This window comes from Trichechus manatus, unplaced genomic scaffold, assembly GCF_000243295.1.
Source record: "Trichechus manatus latirostris isolate Lorelei unplaced genomic scaffold, TriManLat1.0 scaffold00115, whole genome shotgun sequence".
Taxonomy (NCBI): domain Eukaryota; kingdom Metazoa; phylum Chordata; class Mammalia; order Sirenia; family Trichechidae; genus Trichechus; species Trichechus manatus.
The window spans coordinates 999,115-1,017,072 of NW_004444051.1; the positions used below are offsets into that span (position 1 = coordinate 999,115).

At 38.4% G+C, this 17,958-nt stretch overlaps 1 protein-coding gene across 3 annotated transcripts in view; it reads left to right on the top strand.

Moving 5' to 3' along the window:
• Positions 1–17,958, top strand: part of LOC101341508 (cytidine monophosphate-N-acetylneuraminic acid hydroxylase) — a 95,143-nt gene that overhangs the window by 38,445 nt on the left and 38,740 nt on the right. For all 3 annotated transcript variants that reach the window (XM_023738330.1, XM_023738331.1, XM_023738332.1), the window contains exon 9: positions 1,461–1,596. In XM_023738330.1, coding sequence (XP_023594098.1) covers positions 1,461–1,596 — 136 coding nt within the window. The remainder of the gene's footprint in view (positions 1–1,460; positions 1,597–17,958) is intronic.

Sequence of the window (17,958 nt, forward strand, 5' to 3'; positions counted from 1 at the left end):
AGGCGGAATCTCCACTACCCTAACAATCAGCAATCTTGCGTGTGCGTATGCGTGTTCACGCGTGCGCATGTGTGGGCATGCACAGACATACGCACATGCACATGCATTTTAATAAAAACGTCTGGAATACACTAAAATGTTAGTAGTGGTTATGTCTGAGTTATGGGTAACTTATTTTTTTCAGTGTTTAACAAACTTTCACAACAATAACAATGCTAACAACTCTCTGACACTGTGCCCTACATGAACTGGGTCCTGCCTACTTCCTCAGCCTCCTTTACTACAAGTCTCCCCCTTGCTTGCTATACATCAGCCCACCTAGCCTGCTTTTGTTCCTCACATCTAACATTCCAAATGCATTCCTGCCCAGGTCTTTGCATTTGCTGTTTCTACTGTCTGGAGTGCTCTTTTCCCTGATCTACAAACTCAACTGTCATCTCTTCACTGACGGCTCTATCCAGTGATGTCCCCCTACCCCATCCCACCTCGCCCAGCCACTTTCTAGCCCCTTGCCTTGTTTTATCTTCTTGGTATCACAACCGCCTTTAAAATGACCTTATTTATTTTCTTGTTAATTATTTGCTTCACTCAATAAGAATGAACACTCCATGACAGCCGGGACCTGCTTTGTCTTGTTCACCACTGTATTCCCAGTGCCTAGAACCACATAGTAGGTGTTCAGTAAATATCAGTTCCATGAATGAGCAAATAAACAGATGAAAAACCCTGCGAGGTAGGCATCATTATTCCGAAGTACACAAGAGGAAATAAACTTAAAGAATGTGGATAATTTGCCCATGGCTGCATAACCAGTAAGTGGTAGAGCTGGATTTTGACCCTAAGTCTGACTGCAACACCCATGCTCTTAACTACTGTGCATTGTCAGGTTATGATGAGCATACTTTGCTTTTACAATCCATTAAGGTGATGAAGTCATTCCCACGTTAGTAAAAAGTTAGTAATTTCAAGAATTACGATGTCCTTAAAATGTGCATGCATGCACGGTACAACTATGCACGCCACCCTGTGTATTCAGCGAACTGCTATACACAAGGAGGGGCCTCAGTGCCTTTAGCTGGTCTGGTAACATTTTCCCGGTAACCAACTGGGATACTGTTGATCATTTTTTCAATCAAAATATTAGTTATTTGTGGGGTTATTTTTCCCCAGCAAAAAACCCCTCCATTGCCGTTGAGTTGATTTTGACTCATAGCAACCCCATAGGACAGAGTAGAACTAACTGCCCCATAGGGTTTCCAAGGCTGTAAATCCTTATGGAAGTAGACTGATCAAAATAAAGCAGACGAAAACCCTGCACTGATGATTCAGATAGCTTTGCTCTATTTCTGCTGTAGCCGCCTATCAATTTTATCTTCTGAAAGAGCTCCAATCTAGTGGAACTTTTGTTTCCTTGTTGTTTCTGAACAGAGGAGACTCTAACCCAAACCCTGTCATTTCAGAGGAATGGAAAGCCCAATTTATCAAAACAGAAAGGAAGAAGCTCCTCAACTACAAGGCACGGCTGGTGAAGGACCTGCAACCCCGAATTTATTGTCCCTTTGCTGGGTATTTCGTGGAATCTCACCCATCGGACAAGTATGGCTGGACATTTTGTTCAACATTCTTACACATAACTTATTGTGTGCTGGAATGAGTGACTTGGCTGTGAATGCAACCTGAAATGGGGAAGAGAGTGATTAATAGGAGTTTGGAGCTGATTTAAACAAGTTGCCTGAGAACAGAGAGTATGAATAAAAAGCCAAGCTTGGCAACCAGAGTTAGTTCAGATTTTCTCTGAAAGAATCCACAGGAAAGAAGAAGGCAACTAATAAGCATTAAGTATGTGCTAGGAATCACATTGGGGGCTTTTAACTAAATCATCTACATTAATCCTCCCAACAACACTGTGAGGTAGGTATCATTATGACTTTTTTTGCAGAGAATTTCAAATTCACTGAGGCTAAGGGATTTGTCCAAAGTCACCATGTTGTACACACTGAATTTAAGAATTGATCCTTGGTATATAGGATCATTATGAGTTGGAGTCAACACGATGGCAGTGAGTTTGGTTTTCGTTTATGCTAGCTCAAAGGAGCCCTGGTGATGCCTTGATTAAGTGCTTGACTGCTAGACAAAACGTCAGCGGTTTGAACCCACCAGCTGCTCCACAGGAGAAACATGTAGCAGTCTGCTTCCATAAAGATTTACAGCTTTGGAAACCCTATGGGGCAGTTCTACTCTGTCCTATAGTGTCACCATGAGAAAGAATCAACTCAACAGTAACAGGTTGTTGTTGCTGTTTTTGGTATGCTAGCTCAGGTCTCTGGGTGGTGCAAACAGTTTGCTCTCCATTACTAACTGAAAGGTTGGTAGTTCAAAGCCACCCAGCAGTACTGTGGAAGAAAAATCCTGTTGCTGTTTAGTCAATTCTGACTCACAGCGACCCTATGGGACACAGTAGAACTGCTCCACGGGGTTTCAAAGGAGCGGCTGGTGGATTTGAACTGCTGATCTTTTGGTTAGCAGCCCAGCTCTTAACCACTGCACCACCAGGGCTGCATGGAAGGCCATCTACTTGAAAGCCATTGAAAAACCCTATCGAGCACTGCTGTACTCTGAAATACCATGACTTGTTGGCAACTGTTTTTTTTTTTTTTTTTTTTTTACTGGTTATGCCTAGTGCCAAAGCTCTTTCCTCTACCTCACACTGCATCCCAGAATAAAATTGTATCATTATCAAATTGACCTTATCTACTCATATTTTGGGTATCTGAGAGTGATTTCCTTTGTAGCAATATAACTTCCAGGTCTTGTTTTCCAAGTATATTTTTAGAAGTTCATGAATTTTCTTTGAGCATGTTTAAATGTTGTGTTTTCATTTAAATGATCAAATGGATAACCATCTTAATACTGGGTGGTGCCACAAGATTTCATAAATGTGAGTATCCACACTTATAATTTTTTATATGGTCACTTTGAAGCCTAATAATCATTTGTAGAGTTAGACTTAACTTTAATGCAATGCTTCTCAAACATGAGTCTGTATTCCAGGGGAAGCTGAAATTTGAGAAACATTGTTATAGTCAATTTTAATGACTCTCTTTATGTGCCAATTGTCCTTCTCCGGGATTTTGTTAATTGTCAGGTGCTTGAACTGGAGAAGTAGTTTCTCTTTTCTCTCAAAACATGGACCCTGTGATAAAAAACGAATATATCAAAACTTTCCTATGAATTACTAAGCCTGAACTAAAGACATCTGCAAGAAGATGAGTGTCCTTTGAAATTTTGATGAGACATACTAGAGCTGCCTTGTCCAATATGGTAACCACTAGACACATGTGGTCCTTGAGCACTTGAAATGTGGCTGGTATGGATGAAGAGCTGAATTTTTAATTTTCAGTGATTTAAAATTTAAAACCGAGGAGTATAAAATATTTTCTATTAAATGCAATTCTATTATTTCTGTAGAAAAATGTGTCACTTAAATCATTGCATTGTGTAAGATAGTATTGTTGTATTGTAATTGTGCACTTTGAATATGTGCATCGTTTCCAGTGTTACACATAAGCACATCACTGATCTAGTTAGTGTAAATGGATAGATTCAGTTTGAGTGATTATTTTTCTATGCACTAATGTACATAGGGAGCCTTTTTGGCGCAGTGGAGAAGAGCATGGCTGCTAACTAAAAGGTTAGCAGTTCGAATCCACCAGCTCCTCCTCGGAAACCCTACGGGGCAGTTCGACTCTGTCCTATAGGGTCACTATGAGTTGGAATCAACTTGACAGCAACAGGTTTTAATGTACATACAAATCACAATGTGTTTAATTGAATATTTTATGTGGACAGCTCACATTACAGTGATGCCTATCTTAATTGCAGTTGGTAAATATATCGAAATATTTATTGTTTTATAACAAATCATTTTTCTAGGCTAAGTAAAACATGGACAAATTTTTACGTTTAAAATGAAGGCATCTATCCAAGCAGAATTGAACACAGATGCCAAAACTAGTACCACAGCTGGAATAGTAAAGATGAGGAGAGACTGGAAGAAGAGTTTTGCTGCAAATTTCATGATTAATGGCAATTTTAGTTTGCTTCAACAGAGCAAAAAATCCATTGCATAAAAAAATTGTTTAGAAATAATAAAGTTGGCAATATGAAGAGACATTTTCAGTAAAATGCATAGGAAACTGAGAAGAAATTTCCTCCCAACAGTCAGCAAAGAATTGATGAAGTTACTCACCTGAAATCAGAATTAAGCATCCCAAATCATTTTTTAATGATTGTAACTTTTGTGAGATATGAATGACTTGGAAGCTTTCAAAAAATAAAAAACCAAGGGATCCCTGGGTGGTGCAAACAGTTAAGCACTCAACTACTAGCCGAAAGGTTGGCAGTTCAAACACACCCAGAGGCACCTCAGAAGACAGGTCTGACAATCTACTTCCAAAAGGTCACAGCCTTGAAAGCCCTATGGGGCAGTTCTACTCTACACACACTGGGTCACCATGAGTTAGAATCAACTCAAAGGCAACTAAAAACAACAAAAACAAAATTTGCTCTTAACATGATAGGAGATGATAGTTCCTTCTGTGAAAAAAAAAGGAAATCATTTTTAGATAGCGATTGTAAAAGAAATTATTCTAGTTATAGAAATTTGCTACAAAATTATAAGGATTGAATTGTGTCCCCCCCAAAATATGTGTCAACTTGGCTAGGTCATGATTCCCAGTATTGTATGATTGTGTACCATTTTGCCATCTGATGTGATTTCCCTATGTATTGTATATTCTGTCACTATGATGTAATAAGATGGATTAGTGGCAGTTATATTGATGAGATCTACAAGATTAGATAGTGTCTTAAACCAATCTCTTTTGAAATATAAAAGAGAGAAGCGAGCAAACAGACATGGGGACTTCATACCACCAAGAAAGCAGTGCTGGAAGCAGATCATGTCTTTTGGACCTGAAGTTCCTGCCCTGAGAGGCTCTTAGACCAAGGGAAGACTGATGCATCCCAAGGACCTTCCTCCAGAGCCGACACAGAGAGACAGACTTCCCCTGTATCTGATGCCTTGCATTTGGACTTGTAGCCTACTAGACTGTGAGAGAATAAATTTATCTTTGTTAAAAGCCATCTACTTGTGGCATTTCTGTTATAGCAGCACTAGATGACCAAGACAGACTAAAAAAGATATTTTATGATAAGTGAAAGATCTTCAATTAAACCCCAAACAATCACTGTAGAATATCAGATGTTTCTAATTATATCAAAGATCAGTTGATCCAAAATTTGAAAAGTTACAGGTACTTTTCTTTAGCTTTAGATCACTAACAACCAGGGGCAATTTTGTCTCCCAGAGGACATTCAGCAATGTTGGCGATATTTTTGAGGATCACAACTGTGGGGAACTAATGGCATTTAGTGGATAGAGGCCAGGGATGCTGCTAAACATCCTGCAATGTACAGGATGCCCCCTACAACAAAGAATTATTCAGCCAAAAATGTCAATTGTGCCACTATTAAGAGACCTTGCTTTACATATATGAGATAAGGAAAAAGAAAAAAAATCTAACTTATTTTATGAAATGAATAGAACATTGATACTAACATCTGACAAAAATGGCACTAAAAAAAAACCAAAAGACCACTTTGTAAAGAAAGGTGGAGCCAACATGGCACTATAGACAGAAGCACACACAGTCGCTCTACAGGAAAGACCTGAGAAACTAAGTAAAACAGATACAAACATTAATCCTGGAACCCTAAGTGTCAAATGAAGAGGTAAAGAACTCAACCAAGCACCGAATGGAATAAGAAATGGACAGAGAATGAAGAGAGCTATGGAGGCGAGGTCCCTACCAGCTAATGTGGCACAGACTGAACATATTGGACCTCAGTCACCAAGAACAGCTGACAGGGAGTACAAGAAAGCAACTTCACAGAGCTCCCGACAGGACACAGAGCACCCAGTGACCAGGGCTACATGCTGTCCCATTCCCCACCCTTCTTCCCTCTATGTGGCTTCCACCACTTTCCAATGGGCCATGGCTGCTCAACTGGAGAGACAGCAGCTCCTTGTCACCCAGGTTTGCCCCACCTGCACCGGCCAGCTCCATCAGTGTCATTTTTGTTGTTTTTTTTGACTTTTTAAAAATTTCTTGCTTGGTCCATGCCACACCACTGGCAAGTTCCCTCAACACCATTTTTTTTTCTTTTTTTTTTTGGTTCTTATCTCTCGCTCCCTTCCTTGCTCTCTTTTCTCCTGCCCACCTAGCTACATGTGCTGTCTCCACCCCTTCTCGACAGGCTGTGCCACACTACTCGGCTAGAGAACAACTGGCACACAGCCTCTCTAGGTCTGTGCCACCCCACCGGCAGGCTCCCTTAGTGCCATTTTAAAATTTTATTTATCTATTTATTTTTCCTTTGGTTTCTTATCTCTTTCTCCCTTCCTGTCCTTTCTCCATTCCACCAAGCCCTGTGTACTGTCTCTGTCCCTTCTTGACGAGCTGTGCCACACTACTCAGCTAGAAAGCCACCAACACACGGCCTCCCCGAGTCTGCAACACCCCACCGGCAGGCCCCCTCAGTGCTGTTATGTTTTTTCAGTTTCTTCTCTCTCTCCCTTCCTTCCTTTTCTTTCTCCTGCCCACCTAGCCATGTGTGCCATCACCACTCATTCTTGATGGGCTGTGCCATACTGCCTGGTTAGAGAGCCATTGGCAAGTGGCCTCCCTGGGTCTGCACCACCACCACCAGCGCATTTCTTTTCTTTTTTGTTGTTTGTTTTGGCTTTCTTTCTTTTTTTGTTTCTTCTGTCTCTCTCTTCCTTCCTTTCCTTTCTCTCACCCACCTAGCCCTCTGTACCGCCCTCCACCCTTCTCAACAGGATGTGCTGTACTGCTCAGCTAGAGAGCCCCTGGCACACAGCCTCCCCAGGTCTGCACTGCCCCCACAGGCTGGTTCCCTCAGTCCCATATTTTTTTTATTTTTCTTTATGTTTGCCCTTCTCTCTTTTCCTTCTCCCTCTCATCTGCACCCTACACTGCCTCCACACCTTCTTGATGGGCCATGCCATGCTGTTTCAGCAAGAAAGACATCAGCTCACCACCACCCGAATTCTGCCACACCCCCAATGGTTGGCTGTCCCAGCACAATATTTATTTTTTTTGTTAGTTTCATTTTTTCTTTCTTCTCTCTCTTTACCTGCTTTTATTTCCTTTCTCCAGCTCACCTAGGCCCATGTACCACTGACACCCCTTCTAGACAGGCTGAGCCACACCACTTGGCTAGAGAGCACTGGCACACAGCCTTGCCGCATCTGCCCTGCCCTGCCCTCACCTGATGAATCTTACCATGATGCCATTTTATTCACTTTTTCTTTTTTCCTCTTTTTTTGCTTCTGTTTCTCTCTTCTTCTTTCTCTCACCCACTTAACTTCACACATAAATCTTCTCCCTTCCCTCCTACCTATCTGCACCGCATGCCGAGCACCGCACCCCTAAGCAGCACAGGCATGGCCCACCGGACCCAACCCAGCACTGCCCTCCAACCCTGCCCTGTTAGACCAGTACATGCTGCAAACTACACATCCAAACACTTCCCCCTCTGCTGGACCTGCCCTGCTGCACCACAGCTGAGCAACTGGCCCTGCCCACCTGGGCAAAGTGGTGAGAGGTATTGTGCCCAAAGACAAGCAAGCAACAAAACATACAACCAGCCTGTGCAGACCTAACCAAATAAAACAAAAGAGCAAGATGAAACAATCAAATCTACAATAAAAAAAAAAAAAGAAGAAAATAATTTCTGAAGGTCCTGAGGACAGCAGACAATATCCAAGCATAACAAAAAAAGGATAGGATGCCTCCAGAAAGCATCCAAAATAAAACAGCAGATGACCTTCCAGTAGAAGAAAAGACACAGGAACTACCTGATAGGGAATTCAAAACTAATATTCAGGGCTGTCCAAGAGATGAAGGAAAACGCAGACAAAAATAAGGAAAAAATAGACAAAATCATGGAAAAGACAGACAAAACAATGGAAGAATTCAAGAAAATAATACAGTAACAAAATGCCAAAATAAACAAACAACTAGAAATCATACAAAAACAGCAATTAGAAATCCAAAGGATAAACAACAAGTTTTCAGAAATGGATGGTGCAATAGGTTTTAGGAGGAAATTTGAAACAATGGAAGACAGGATCAGTGAAATTGAAGATAAATCCTTGGATACCACTTTGAGGAAAAATCACAGAAAAGAATGAACAAAAATGAAACCCTGAGAATGATGAGGAATACAATCAGAAACAAAAATTTGAATGTGATAGGAGTTCCAGAACAGGAGGAGAAAACAGAAAAGACAGAGAGGATCATTGAAGATTTGCTGACAGAAAATGTCTCTAATATCATGAAAGATGAAAAGCTGACCATCTAAGAAGCTCAACAAACCCCATATAGGATAGACCCCAAAAGAAAATCACCAAGACATATCATAACCACACTTGCTAAAACCAAAGACAAATAAAGAATCCTGAGAGCAGCTTGAGAAAAAACAAAAAGTCACATACAGAGGAGAAACAATAAGACTAAGCTTGGATTATTCGGCAGAAACCATGCAGGCAAGAAGGCAATGAGATGGCATATATAAAACCTTGAAATAAGAAAATTCCCAACCAAGAATAATACATCCTGCAAAATCAGGACATTCCCAGATAAACCAAAATTAAGGGAAAATGTAAAAAACAAACCAAATTTATAACAATTATTAAAGGGAGTCCTTTGTTAAGGAACCGACAACAACCTGAATCTAGGACTCAAGACAACATCAGCCAGATACCAACCTAGGTAATGAATTCTCAAGGGTAAAACAAAACTAAAACATTTACAACAGGGAACCAGAGAGGTCAATTTGTAAATGACAACAATGTCAGAGCAATAAAAGAGGGAAATGCAAACAGCAAACAAAAAAAGAGCAGGAATGGCAATACTAATTTCAGACAAAATGGACTTTAAAACAAAATCCACCATAAAGACAAGGAAGAACATTACCTAATGATTAAAGAGACAATCCACCATGAGGACATAATCATAATAAATATCTACACACCCAATTACAGGGCTCCAAAATACATAAAACAAACTCTAACAGCACTGAAAGAGAAATTGTCGGTTAGACAAAAATAGTAGGAGACTTCAACACACCACTCTTGGTAAAGGACAGGACATCTAGAAAAACACTCAGCAAAGACACAGAAGATCTAAAGGCCACAATCAACCAACTTGACCTCATAGACATGCATAGAACACTCCACCCAACAGCAGCAAAGTGCACATTATTTTCCAATGTGCATGTAACATTCTCCAGAGCAGACCACATCTTAGGCCACAAAGCAACCATCAAAAAATCCAAAACATTGATATAATACAAAAGATCCTCTCTGATTACAACCTCATCAAAGTAGAAATTAACAACAGGAAGAGCAAGGAAAAAAAATCAAATACATGGAAAGTGAATAACTGAATAATACCCTACTTAAAAACCATGCCATAATAGAAGAAATCCAAGATGGAATAAAAAAATTCCTAGAGTCAAACACAAATGAAAACACATCATAACCAAAATCTTTCGGACACAGCAAAGGCACTGCTCAGGGGTCAATTTATAGCAATAGATGCACACATCAAAAAAGAAGAAAGGAACAAAATCAAAACAGTAGCTACAGAACTCGAACAAATAGAAAGAGAACAACAAAAGAAGCCCGTGGCCACCAGAAGAAGGAAATGATAAAGATCTGAGCAGAAATAAATGAAAGAGAGAATAGAAAAACAACAGAAAGAATCAACAAAACCAAAAGTTGCTTTTCTGAAAGAATCAACCAAATTGACAAACCACTGGCCAAACTGAGAAAGGAAAAACAGGAGAGGAGGAAAATAACTCACATAAGAAATGAAATGGGGGACAGTACAATAGACCCAACCAAAATAACAAAGGATCAAAACAGAGTGTTATGAAAAACTATTCTCCAACAAATTTGAAAACCTAGAGGAAATGGACAAATTTCTAGAAACACATTACCTACCTAAACTAACACAAACTGAAGTCAATAATCTGAACAGACACATAACAAGAGAAGAGAATGAAAAGGTAATTTTATAAAAACCTCCCAACAAAACAAAAAAGCCCTGGCCCAGATGGCTTTACTGGAGAATTCTACCAAACATTCAGAGAAGAGCTTGCACCAGTACTACTCAAACTATTTCAGAACATAGAAAAGGAAGGGATACTTTCAAGTTGAGTCTATGAAGCCAGCATAACTCTGATATCAAAACCAGGCAAAGACACCACAAAAAAAGAAAATTACAAACCAATATCTGTCATGAATATAGATGCAAAAATTCTCAACAAAATTCTAGCTAATAGAATACAGCATCATATCAAAAAAATAATACACAATGACCAAGTAGGATTCATACCAGGTATGCAAGAATGGTCCAACATTAGAAAATCAATCAGTGTAATCAACCACATAAATCAAACAAAAGAATCACATGATCATCTCAATGGACACAGAAAAGGCATTCCACAAAGCCCAACACTCATTCCTGACAAAAACTCTCAATAAAATAGTTACAGAAGGGAAAGTCCTCAGCATAATAAAGGGCATCTATATAAAACCAACAACAAACATCATTCTTAATGGAGAAAGGCTGAAACTATTACCTTTGAGAACAGGAAAAACACAAGGATGCCCTTTATCACCACTCCTATAGGGTCACTATGAGTCAAAATCAACTCGATGGCAACAGGTTTGGTTTGGTTTTGGGTTTTTTAAATTGTGCTGGAAGTCCTAGCTAGAGCAATAAGGCAAGAAGAAGAAATAACGGACATCCAAATTGGTAAGGAACAAGTAAAGCTGTCCTTATTTGCGGATGATATGATACTATATATGGAGAACCCAAACGACTCCACAAGAAAACTACTGGAACTAATAGATTCAGCACAGTAGTAGGATACAAGATAAACATAAAAAAATCAGTTGGATTCCTATACACCAATAAAGAGAACTACAAAAAGGAAATCAGGAAAGCAATACCATTTATAATAGCCCCTAAAAAAATAAAATGCTTAGGAATAAATCTAACCAGGGATGTAAAAGACCTATACAAAGAAAACTACAAAACACTACCGCAAGAAACCAAAAGATGCCTACTTAAATGGAAAAACATACCATGATCATGGATAGGTAGACTCAACATTGTGAAAATGTCAATTCTACCCAAAGCAGTTAACAAATAAAATGCAATCCAGATTCAAATACCAACAGCATTCTTTAAAGAGATAGAAAAAGTAATCATTAACTTTATATGGAAAGGAACGAGGGCCCAGATAAGTAAAGCACTACTGAAGAAAAAGAATAAAATAGGAAGATTTTCACTACGTGACCTCAGAACCTACTATACAGCTATGGTAGTTAAAACAGCCTGGTACTGGTACAATGACAGACACATTGACCAATGGAACAGAATTGAGAATCCAGATGTAAATCCATCCACCTACAGTCACCTGATCTTTGACATAGGCCCTATGTCCTGAAATGGAGACAAGATAATCTTTTTAACAAATGGTGCTGGCAAAACTGAACGTCCATCTGTAAAAAAATGAAACAGGACCCATACTTCACACCATACACAAAAACTAATTCAACATGGATCAAACCTAAATATAAAACCAAAAACTGTGAAAATCACAGAAGAAAAAATAGGGTCAATGCTAGAGGCCCTAATACACAGCATAAACAGGATACAAACCATAACTAATAATACACAAACATCAGAAGATAAGCTAGATAACTGGGATCTTCTAAAAATTAAACACTTATGCTCATCAAAAGACTTCACCAAAAGAGTAAAAAGAGAACCTACAGACTGGGAAAAATTTTTGGCTGTGACAAATCCGACAAAGATCTAATCTCTAAAATCTATAGGAAAATCCAACACCTCTACAACAAAAAGACAAACAATCCAATTAAAAAATGAGCAAAGGATATGAACAGACACTTCACCAAAGAAGACATTCAAGCAGCTAACAGACACATGAGGAAATTGCTCACAATCACTAGCCATTAGAGAAATGCAAATCAAAGCAACAATGAGATACCATCTCACCCCAGCATTACTGTCATGAATCAAAAAAACAGAAAATAACAAATGTTGGAGAGGTTGTGGGGAGACTGGAACTCATGCACTGCTGGTGGGAATGCAAAATAGTACAACCGTTTGGGAAAACAATATGGTGCTTTCTTAAAAAGCTAGAAATAGAAATACCATATGATCCAGCAATCCCACTCCTAGGAATATATCCTAGAGAAATAAGAGCTGTCACACTAATGGACATGTGCACACCCATGTTCATTGCAGCATTGTTCACAATAGCAAAATGATGGAAACAACCTAGATGCCCATCAACAGATGAATGGATAAAGAAGCTATTGTACATACACACAATGGAGTATTATGCAACAATAAAGAACAATGATGAATCTGTGAAACATCTCACAACATGGATGAATCTGTAGGGTGTTATGCTGAGTGAAATAAGTCAATCACAAAAGAATAAATATTGTCTGAGACCACTATTATAAAAACTCATGAAAAGGTTTTCACACAGAAAGAAACAATCTTTGATGGTTACTAGGGAGGGGAGGGGTAGGGAGGGAAAAATACTAACTACACAATAGATAAGTGGTAACTTTGGTGAAGGGTAAGACAGTACACAATACTGGGGAAGGCAGCACAACTTGACCAAGGCAAGGTCATGGAAACTTCACAGACATATCCAAACTCCCTGAGGGACAGGATTAATGGGCTGAGAGCTAGGGACCATGGTCTCAAGAGATATCTATCTCAATTGGCATAACATAGTGTATAAAGAAAATGTTCTCCATTCTACTTTGGTGAGTAGTGTCTGGGGGTCTTAAAAACTTGTGAGCAGCCATCTAAGATACTCCACTGTCCCACCTCTTTGGGAGCCAGGGAGAATGAAGAAAATCAAAGACACAAGGGAAAAATTAGTCCAAAGGACTAATGGGCCACAACTACCACAGACTTTACCAGACTGAGTCTAGCCCAACTAGATGGTGCCCACCTAACACCATCAACTGTTCTGACAGGGATCACAATAGGGGGTCCTGGATAGAGCTGGATAGAAATGTAGAACAAATTCTAACTCAGCAAAAAAGACCAGACTTCTGGTCTGACAGAGACTGGAGAAACCCTGAGACTATGGCTCATGGACACCGTTTTAATTTAGTACTGAAGTCACTTCTGAGGTTTACCCTTCAGCCAAAGATTAGATAGGCCCATAAAATAAAAGAAGACTAAAGGGGCACACTAGTCCAGGGACAAGGATAAGAAGGCAGGAAGGGACAGGAAAGCTATAATGGGGAACCCAAGGTCGAGAAAGGGAGAGTGTTGCCACATTGTGGCTTTGGCTACCAATATCTCAAAACAGTATGTTTATTAACTGTTTAATGAGAATCTAATTTGCTCTGTAAACCTTCATCTAAAGACAATAAAAACAAACAAAAAACCCAAAAGACCAATCTATTTATGAATATTTTAATAAAGTATCAGCAAACTATATCCAGCAATATATGAAGTTAATAATACACAAAGAACAAGTGTTTATTACATGAATGCTGTGTTTTTCAATTTAAGAGAATTGATTGATATAATTCAATGTATTAATTGATCTAAGAAGAAAGATCATATGATTATCTCCTCATATGCATATGAAAGCTGGGCAATGAATAAGGCAGACCAAAGAAGAAATGATGCCTTTGAATTATGGTGTTGGTGAAGAATATAATAGACCATGGACTGCCAAAAGAACGAACAAATCTGTCTTGCAAGAAGTATAGCCAGAATGCGCTTTAGAAGCAAGGACGGCGAGAGTACTTCTCACATACTTTGGACATGTTACCAGGAGGGATCAATCCCTGCAGAAGGACATCATGCTTGGTAAAGTACAGGGTCAGCGAAAAAGAGGGAGACCCTCAGCAAGATGGACTGACACAGTGGCTGCAACAATGGGCTCAAGCATAACAACAATGGTGAGGATGGCGCAGGACCAGGCAGTATTTCATCCTGTTGTATGTAGGGTCACAATGAGTCGAAGCTGACTCAACTGCACCTAACAAGAAGAAGAAGAAAGATCATATGATTATCTCCATAGATGTTGAAAATTGTAACTCTCATTTTAACAAAAGCACTATAAAATAGGATATTAGATGGCTACTTCCTTAATATGATTAAATATGTAATCATATATATAATATTTATATATATATATATATATAGATAGATAGATATAAAATCAAAGAGCCTGGTGGTGCAGTGGTTAAGTGTTTGGCTGCTAACCAAAGGGTCAGTGGTTCGAACTCACCAGCAGCTCCATGGGAGAAAGATGTGACAATCTGCTTCAGTAAAGATTCAAGCCTTGGAAACCCTATGGGGCAGTTCTACTCTGCCCTATAGAGTCACTATGAGTCAGAATTGACTCAGTAGCAACGGGGCATATATAATCTACTATATATAATTATATATACAACACATATCATACATAATTATAGTCTCTGGATGACACAAAATGTTAAGTGCTCAACTACTAGCCAAAATGTTGGTGATTCAAACTCATCCAGAGGCACCTTGGAAGACAGACCTAGTGATGTGCTTCTGGAAGGTCATAGCCTTGAAAATCATATGGAGCAGTTTTACTCTGCACACAAGGGTCCACCATGAGTCGGAATCGACTGACGGCAACTAACAACATCATATATAATTATATGTATAATCTGTGTATCTCTATTTAAATCTCTATATCTGTATATATAGAGAGACAGTCAGCCATGGGAAAGTACTACAGTGTTCTAAGTCAGAAACATTTTACCTGAAACAATCCAATAAGACAATCTAAAGGAATTAGAAATAGAGAATAATAAAGGAGAAGGTGAAATCATTGCTACTTCCAGGTGCTATGATTGTATGCTTGGAAAATTCAAGTGAATTAACTGAAAAACAATTCCTAACAATTAAAAATTAACTAGTTAGAAGATATAATTACAGAAAAGATCCTATTTGCAATAGCAAACAAAAAAGGGAAAATATTTAGAAATAAACTAACTTATCTATAAAGGTGCAAGCTTATATGAAGAAAACTTTAACATACCACTGAATGACATACAAATGGAAAGACATACTGTTTTTAGACTAAATAACAAAATATTACTTATACTGAATTAATTTATGAACTTAATGTGATTTCCATATAAATAATAATATTTATGGTATGCCTTAATCACACTCTTTAACCCCAGCAATTTTCTCTCAAAAAACAGTCCTAAAGGAGCAATTTAGGAGCTTTTGGTCACACAGGAGACATTATCATCTGTTAGCCTCTATTGATGCGTATTTAACTGTGAGGGATGAAAGGTGGAGTAGGAATGGTGGAATTGATGGAGGTACCAAAAAAAAAAAAAAGAAAAACACAAAACCAGACTTGTTGCCATTGAGTGGTGTCCTATTCATAGCGACTCGATAGAGCAAAGTAGAACTGCCCCATAGAGTTTCCAAGGAGTGCCTGGTGGATTCACACTGCCGACATTTTGGTTGGTATATCTTAACCACTATGCCACCAGGGTTTCCTGATGGAAGTAGACAGCAAATGAAGTACTTAGTACTTTCAGATTCTAGAAGCACAGCAAAACCCAAAACGGATTGCCTGCCATCCCTCCACCCTGAGTGATCCCTGAGACAGACCAAACCAAGATGAGCACCTTACTTCAGTTCTTCAGGCAGCCCCTAGACAGATTAGGACAGATACATTAATTTGGAAATGAAGTCTGCTCTGCTCTCCTCCCTCTGGAGCTGGAGACCTGGCTCCCTCTCTGGGAATGTGGGTTACTTAACTTTATGATGGCACTGAGTCAGAGAAGCAGTGGGGTATAGCATGTAGGAAACCAAAGCTTTCCTACTGTTTAGATGGTGTCTTTTTCTTGATTCAGCATTCACTTAGTTGCTGTAAAACTTTGACTAGTTTCCAGAATTCTGACAAAGTTGTTTCTGCCAGGTTTTTTTTGTTGTTGTTGTTTGTTTTTGGTATTTTTATAGGGCAATGGGAGTGTGGAACTGCTCATGTCACCATCTTGCTCCAGATCCCTTGGTAGGATTCTCCATATAACCAATTTCCAATTACTTGAAATGTTACTGCACTTTACTACTAAGCAGCTATATCAGGTGTTATATTTTTTAATTAAAAAAATTCTAGATACCCTTTTTTTCCTAAGTGAATTCCTACTTTGAAGTAGCATAGCATTTATAAGAAATTTTTTGGAATTGCTAGATAATCCTATATATATATAGAAGAAATGTGTTCTAGTAGAAAGCGTACAACTTAAAAAATAGACACGTCAAAAGCAATTACCTCACAAGAAACAGTTATAAAGGAGGAATCTAGAGGAAATTATTCACTGTTTATCTATTAAGTATTGCATTAGCTATGGGTTTTCAAAGATGCCCTTTAGGTGGTTAGAAAAGTTCTCCTATATTCCTAGTTTGCTAACAGGTTTTTTTTAAAACATGAATACATGTTGAATTTTGTCAAGTGCTTTTTCTGCATCAACTGATAGATCACACAATATTTTTCTTTAGACTGTTAATATGATGGATTAGATTGATTGATTTTTTAATATTGAACCAACCTTGCATTCCCGGAGTAAACCTCATTTGGTTATGTTGTATTATTGCTTTTATATATTGCTGGATTTGTTTTGTTAATATTTTGTTAAGAATTTTTCTTCTATGTTCTTGAGGGATATTGGTATGTCATTTTCTTGTACAGTCTTTGTCTGCTTTTCAGGGTAATGTTGTCCTTATGAGTTGGGAATTGTTTCCTTCTCTATTAATTTCTGGAGAGAATTGTAAAATTGGTGTTATTTCTTCTTTAAAAGTTTGGTAGAATTTGCTAGTGAAACAATATCCACCTGGAGTTTTCATTTTTAGAAGGTTTTAAATTATGAATTTAGTTTTCTAATAGCTATAGGATTATTTATTCTTCTTGAGCGAGTTTTGAATGTTTGCGGCTTTCAAGGAATTGGACCATTTTATCTAAGTTATTGAATTTATGTGCATAGAGATGCTTGTAGTATTCCTTTATTATTATTGTTTTAATATCAATGGAATCTGCTTCTGATGCCAGCTCTCTCATTCCTGATATTGGTAATTGTCTCTCTTTTTTTTCCTTGATCATTCTGGCTAGAGATTTTTCAGTTTTATTAATCTTCTCAAAGAACTGGTTTTTTGTTTCATTGTTTTTCTATTTTTAATTTCATGGCTTTTCAGTCTTGGTTATTTTCTTCCTTCTGTTTGCTTGAAAGAGCTCTGGTGGTGCAGTGGTTAACCACACGACGGCTAACCAAAGGTTGGCAGTTTGAAACCACCAGCCTCTCCATGGAAGAAAGATGTGGCAGTCTACTTCCGTAAAGATTACAGCCTTGGAAAACCTAAGGGTACAATTCTACTCTGTCTCATAGGGACACTATGAGTCCAAATCGACTTGACAGCAATGGGTTTGGTTCTGGTTGTTTGCTTTCGGTTTATTTTGCTCTTCTTTTTATGGTTTCTTAAAATGAAAGCTTAGATTGTTGACTTGAGACCTTTACTCTTTTCTAATGTAAGCATTTAGTGGTATAAATTTCCCTTTATGCACTGCTTTAGGTGGATCCCACAAATTATATGTTGTTTTCATTTTTTCTTTCAGTTCAAAGTATTTCGAATTTTTGGTATTTTTTTTTCCTTTTTTTTTTATATTTTATTGTACTTCAGGTGAAGGCTTACAGAACAAATAGTTTCTCATGAAACAGTAGTACACATGTTATTTTATGACATT